Here is a 5,690-nt window from a genome sequence, read left to right as displayed (position 1 = left end):
ACTTTTGGACCCAGAGTTCATCAATAGGTTCTATTGATGCCTTTACCAAACCATGTCTTCCCTGGCCTCAGGGAGACTGGTCCTTGGGCCCCTGCTGCCCCGAGGGCCTCGGGCTTTGGGGAGAGCATGTGGGAAGACGCTGGGGCAAGAGGAGAAGAGGGGGTGAGGCCCACCCAGATCTGAGTTAGCAACTCCTCATCCTCTCGTCCCTTCTCGCTGTGACTCAGGTGACTCAAGACTTAAAACGTTTGGGAGAAGGTCAGACATTGTCACATGTGATGTCCCTCTAACCTTCACAGACCATGGATTCTCTTAGCCGCCTGTGTGCTGGTCCATCGCTGCCACACGGACCCCCCAGATGTGGAGACAAGCTGCTAGGCTGGCTTGTCTGCATTGAAGAGGGACAGCCGGGAATCAGCAGGGAGCAGAAGGTCCAGGGGTGACTGGCCAGGCTGGGGTATGGGGAGTGGGGAAGGAGGAGGTGTTGGAGAACATTCCAGAAGAGGACACCTCAGAGCTACTGGATGAGGAGCTAGACTGGCGGGGAAACCTCCCCTGGAGATGTGGGCGCATCTCCCTGCAGTGGAGCCCCTTCTTTGGTCTCCCCACAAAATGCTCCAGCACAGCCTTGAGGGGCAAGTGATGCAGGGCCGAGCCCAGTGAGATCTGGCGCTCCAGCTGCTGGAACCAGCTGGCAAGGGGCGGGGCAGGCTCAGGGGCTCAGTACTCCAAGGGTGCCCCAGGGCACAGGTGCTTAGCAGCTGGAGCCCCAGACTCCTCAGGTTACCCTCGGCCCCCAGCACCGGGCTTCCTGCTCCAGAGACCCTCCCTCAGAAATCTACGGGGACACAGGGGAACCAGAAGAACTTAGTGGGTTGAGTGACGAGGAGACTCTAGGGGTGCGGGAGGAGAGCTTGGTCTGGATCAGGACCACATCCCCCCTCCCTGGAAGGCAAGAGCTGGAGGATGGTTCTGGGGAGATTCTCAGGGACCCCAGCCGGGTCTCTGTAACCCCGGTCCTCGTAGAGACCCCGTCTCCTGCTCAGGAGGAATGGAGGCTGCTGGGTGTGCAGACTGTGACCCGGGAAGTGTGGGCGCTGCTCAGGACACCCCACACCCCAGGGCCGTTCTCACCCAGAAACCACCTGCCACAAAGATGGGGGCTGAGCCACCACCTGGAGGACAGTGTCTGCTCTCCAGGGCACCAGGTCTAGAGGACAGAGGGGACAGAGGGGCCCCAGCCCAGGGTGGGGGCGGGGCGGAGGGCACCCTCCACGAGGAGGAGCACCTGCCCGAGAAGGAGGGGGACACCGTGCTGAGTTTCCTCCCTGAGGATGTGGGTCAGCAGCCTGGTCCCCAGTGCAGGCGGCCAGGCTGGGCCTCGGGGCGGGGCGGGTGGGTAGCCAGCTCCCCTGGGAGGAGCGCTGGGCCAGGGCAGGGGCTCTAAGAGGAGCAGGATGGGGAGTCAGTGGGACAGGGGGCAGCCCCTCAGGGACAAACAGGGCCAGCTAGGGCCAGGGTCACACTTGGGGCTGGAAGACACAGTCCCCACATTCCTCGGGCCTGGAGGGGGACAGGGAGAGCCTGGGCGGCCACGCTTTCTGAGGCCGAAGTACGTCCCACAGCCATGTGTCCCTGTGTGGTCCTGGTCCAGCCTGGTCCCTCCGGGAACCTTTCTCTTCTCCTCTGTGTAACGGGGTGAAAAAGCTCCATGTCCAGTCTGCTGGCCTTGCACGGGGGGCTCCTAGGGAGCGCTCGGCCCAGGTTTCTCCCCCTCCCTTCCCTTCCCCAAGGATGAAGGCGGTTGCCTGCCTGTCCGAGCAGCTTCTCCCCTCCCCAGAGAGCGCCCCGCAGGTCCCTCAGCCCAGCGGGCCCCAGGGAGCCTGCGCCAGGCCACGGCCCGTGCTGGCTGCTGCAGGAGACTCAGCGATGGGCCGCCATGGAGCTTGTCCTCCAGGGTCCGGACACCTGTCCTTTCGTCTGTCCCCTCACCGCCTGCCTTGCTGGTCCCTGCTGCCCAGATGACCACACCCTCCCAGACCTCACTGGCCCATGGTCAGTCCTGGTGGCATCCAAGTTGGGCCTTTGTCAGAACAAGGAAAAGGAAACTTAAACTTCTCCGTGAGGGTATGGCGTTTGGGCAGAGAAGTTCATAGGTGTCATGAGTGGCCAGAGTTCAGGAAGGGGTGAGGCCCAACTCTGCTGACACAGTGGTTTCCAGGCGCTCTGATTGTATATAAGGCTCCTGGTGCTTGAAGAGCTTCAGGGAGGGGACCACAGGCTGTGACCGAGAACAGAAACTGAAGACTCAGAGCCAGGGACGGTGAAGAAACTGACTCATGGAGGCCAGCACAGCGCCCGGGACCAGGTACCACGCTACAGGGGAGCGGGGCAGCGGGAGCTAGGACAGGGGTGGGATGGTGGGGAGAGGCCGTGACCCAGTCCGACTTCGAGCAGAGGGCCAGGTCTTCATTGAGGCTCTGAGCATCTTGCATTGCTCCTGGGGGGAGACCCTGAATTCCCTGGGAGCCCCCAGCAGGGGTCAGAGGGGGAGGACTCATGGCTCCAGCAGAGATGTGGGGTGCAGAAGGAAGGGGTGTGCGGGGAGGGGAGGAGCGCTGGGCGGTCCCAGAAGGAGCCCCGTGTCTTCGGGCTTCTCCCGCCTTTGACCGTAGATGCCTGTTGGATGAAAACACCTTCACTGAGAACTTCATGAATCAGATAAGGGCTCGTAAGACCTACCTGTGCTACAAGGTGGAGATCCTGGATGGTGACGCTTGGGTCCCTCTGGACGAGAACAAGGGCTTCGTGCACAACAAGGTGACTGACCCAGCCTGCCCGCAGCAGGCAGGGCCTCCCTGTCGAGGGACACACAGGGTAGAAGGTTGTCAGTTGCACACAGGCTGTTCCACAAGCTCTCTCACCTCTGGTCCTGCTGTTGCTACCGCTGCTCTGCTTGGAATCAGGTGAGGACTCTTGCTGTGTGATTGGCAGCTTGGAGCTACATGTCAGAAGCCAGTCACAGCAATCCAGGGCCTGGCACCTCCAGCTCAATGTCACCCCAGGCTCTAGGACTCTGCTACTCCTCTCCTGCTGTGCCCCTGGGGAGGGGTTGGGACAGAGGGAAAGGCATCTGGACAAGGGGCCAGGTTCTTCCCTGGATTCTGCCCGGGGGAAGGCTCTGGCTAGAGAGCCCAACTTCTTCCTCAGTCACTATGGACTTAGGCGGGCCCGGCAGGACCCCTGCCCACTGCTTGAGAGATCTTGCCAAGGGCGCTGATCCCTGCAACCCCACTGCCAGCTGTCCTTAGCCCAAGGACGCCCCTCAGCCTTGGGCTCAGCACAGGGTGAGGCCCAGAGTAGAAGCTTGTCGAAGTTTTGGTGCACATGTGGGGTGGGGTAGAGGAGGAGCTGGAGAGCAGGGTGAATCGCTCCAGGGAGGAAACACCCACTTCCATGGCAGGAGGCCAGCGTGGGAGCGCCCCTGGCCTCCTCTCTGCAGGGCTGGACTAGGTGAGGCTCCTGACGGCCCTACCTCGGGCACAAAAATAAGAGGTGCTCCAGAAAACTCAGAAATCAAGATGAGTCATATTTTAAGGCAATAGTTTAAAAATCAAAATTAACGCAATTCTATGATGAACGAAACATCAACATTTGCATGAAGACTGATCAATTTCAGTGCTGTGCAGAGCCACAGGGAGCCGAGGGCCAATAACAAGTCACCACTGCTCACCGAGCTCTTTGTAAAACACTGATACTGTGTCTCTCATGGAGTTTTGCGTTACTTTGGATCATGTAAATGCTGCATTGAAATATCATTCACTTGGTGCTGAGGCTTGCCCCGGCTCTAGTTTAGCGCTGGAGGCCAGTGCCTCACCCACCTGCCTACTCTGGCCTCGTCCTCCCCCCAACCCCGTCCACTTTTCTTCCTCTTCTATGTAGGGTGCTAACCAACCAGGGCAGCCCTGCCATGCGGAGCTCTACTTCCTGGACCGGATCCGTTCTTGGAATCTGGACCGGGGGCTGCACTACAGGCTCACCTGTTTCATCTCCTGGACCCCCTGTCATACCTGTGCCCAGAACCTGGCTACATTCCTGGGGGAGAACAGCCACGTGAGCCTGCACATCTTCGCCTCCCGCATCTACAGCCTCCCCGGTTACCGGGCTGGGCTGCGCACACTGCAGGCGGCTGGGGCCCAAATCGCCATCATGACCTCTAAGGGTCAGCATGGGTCTCCTGGGGGCGGGGCGGTGGCAGGGAGAGGCCTGCGGGAAGTTGCTAGAAAGGGGTGGGAAGGATGGGAATCCCCGGTGGAGAGGCCTTTGTGTGCTGCCTGAGAGGTGACGCTAGACTCTGGAAGGAGCCTATGGGAAGAGAGAGTTCAGGGGAGCAGAGCTGGTTCGGGGAGGGGAAGAAGGGGGGTGGGTGGATATGCAAGAAGGACTGGGGGACTTCCAGAAAGAAGAGAATTGGGCTGGCTCAAATTCCAGTTGCAAGAAAGAGTTGGAGGGGTAAGCTATTGAGTCCCCAGGAGGAAAGAGAGACGAGGAAGTGAAATTATGACGGGGAAAGTCTGTCCCGAAGAGTCAGTTCAGCCCTGTGGCCCCAACCCTTCCCCAGACTGGAACTCACCTTTCTCTCTCCTGTTCCATCTCAGAGTTTGAGCACTGCTGGGAAACCTTTGTGGACCACCAGGGAAGACCCTTTCAGCCCTGGGATGACCTGGAAGTAGTGAGTCAACATCTATGTGAGAAGCTGCAGGCGATTCTCCAGGTGAGGATTCCTCCCTGCTGCTTCCCTGGACCTCCTCCGTCCTCTCCTCTCCTCTCCCTGTGCCTTTTTCCTCCTCTCAGAGCCTCCTTTGCGTGACCTGCTCCCTCCTGGGGCGCCAGCTCCATCCTTTCCTTCCCTTCTCATGTGGTCCCTCTACTTTCTCACTTGCTGTGTCCCTCCTTCCTTCCCCATCTTTGTAACACTCCCCAGACCTCCTCTCGGTTTTTGTTTCATCTTCCACTGTCTCACTCCCTGCTCCCATCCTAGACGCAGCAAAACTGAAGGATGGACGTCAGCCTCTCTAAAGAAGTCAGAAGACCTCTGCTGAACAGCAGAAAAAAAAAGTTTCTTTCGAGAAATATAAACATGCCATTTGCTACCCTCTCCAGATTTATCCAAAGAAACCAGTGAAAGGCAAATGGCTCATAAGAAATAGTTTTAAAAAAAAACAATCTGGGTAGATTTACTTTTCATTCAAACCTATATTATGTTCCAAATCTACATCAGTAAGATTCTATTCAATATTATCAGAATAGTTTTCGATTTTTAGAGAAATGGAGATTTTAATTGATTTTAAATCCAAAGCAATAAAATGAAATATTAAGAATCTTCCACGAAATTTTTTTCCTCAGTAAATGTATCATGAACTACAAGTAGTTTATTAAAAGTTGCAAACATGCAGATGCCTTTCTCTTTTGTAGTGGATCTGATTCATGGTGGAGTGGAGGTATAGTGGTCACACTAATTCCTGCTGGAGTGAGTAAAAATCAGCTAAATCTTGTAGGAGGGGAATCTAGGATTCAAAAATCTACAGTATACACTAATGATAAAAAATCTGAAAGTGAAATTAAGAAAATACTCCCATTTACCAGTGCAACAAAAAGAATAAAATATCTAGGAATAAACCTACCTAAGT

The 5,690-nt window shown here is 56.6% G+C and overlaps 1 protein-coding gene across 2 annotated transcripts; it reads left to right on the top strand.

Moving 5' to 3' along the window:
- The first annotated feature begins 1,455 nt into the window (after positions 1 to 1,455).
- APOBEC3A (apolipoprotein B mRNA editing enzyme catalytic subunit 3A) lies at positions 1,456 to 5,381 on the top strand. Of its 2 annotated transcripts, XM_082421637.1 has the most exons (5): positions 1,456 to 2,368; positions 2,676 to 2,820; positions 3,943 to 4,222; positions 4,659 to 4,774; positions 5,042 to 5,381. In XM_082421637.1, exons 1-5 carry the CDS (start codon positions 2,340 to 2,342, stop codon positions 5,054 to 5,056), a joined length of 585 nt encoding a protein of 194 aa, XP_082277763.1. In that variant the 5' UTR covers positions 1,456 to 2,339; the 3' UTR covers positions 5,057 to 5,381. The 2 variants fall into 2 exon arrangements, with proteins under 2 accessions (XP_082277763.1, XP_082277762.1); XM_082421636.1 differs by having other exon boundaries at positions 4,659 to 5,381.
- The last annotated feature ends 309 nt before the right edge of the window (positions 5,382 to 5,690 follow it).

This window comes from Balaenoptera physalus (assembly GCF_965194825.1).
Source record: "Balaenoptera physalus genome assembly, chromosome: 13".
NCBI classification, from domain to species: domain Eukaryota; kingdom Metazoa; phylum Chordata; class Mammalia; order Artiodactyla; family Balaenopteridae; genus Balaenoptera; species Balaenoptera physalus.
This window is presented reverse-complemented; position numbering and strand designations above follow the sequence as displayed.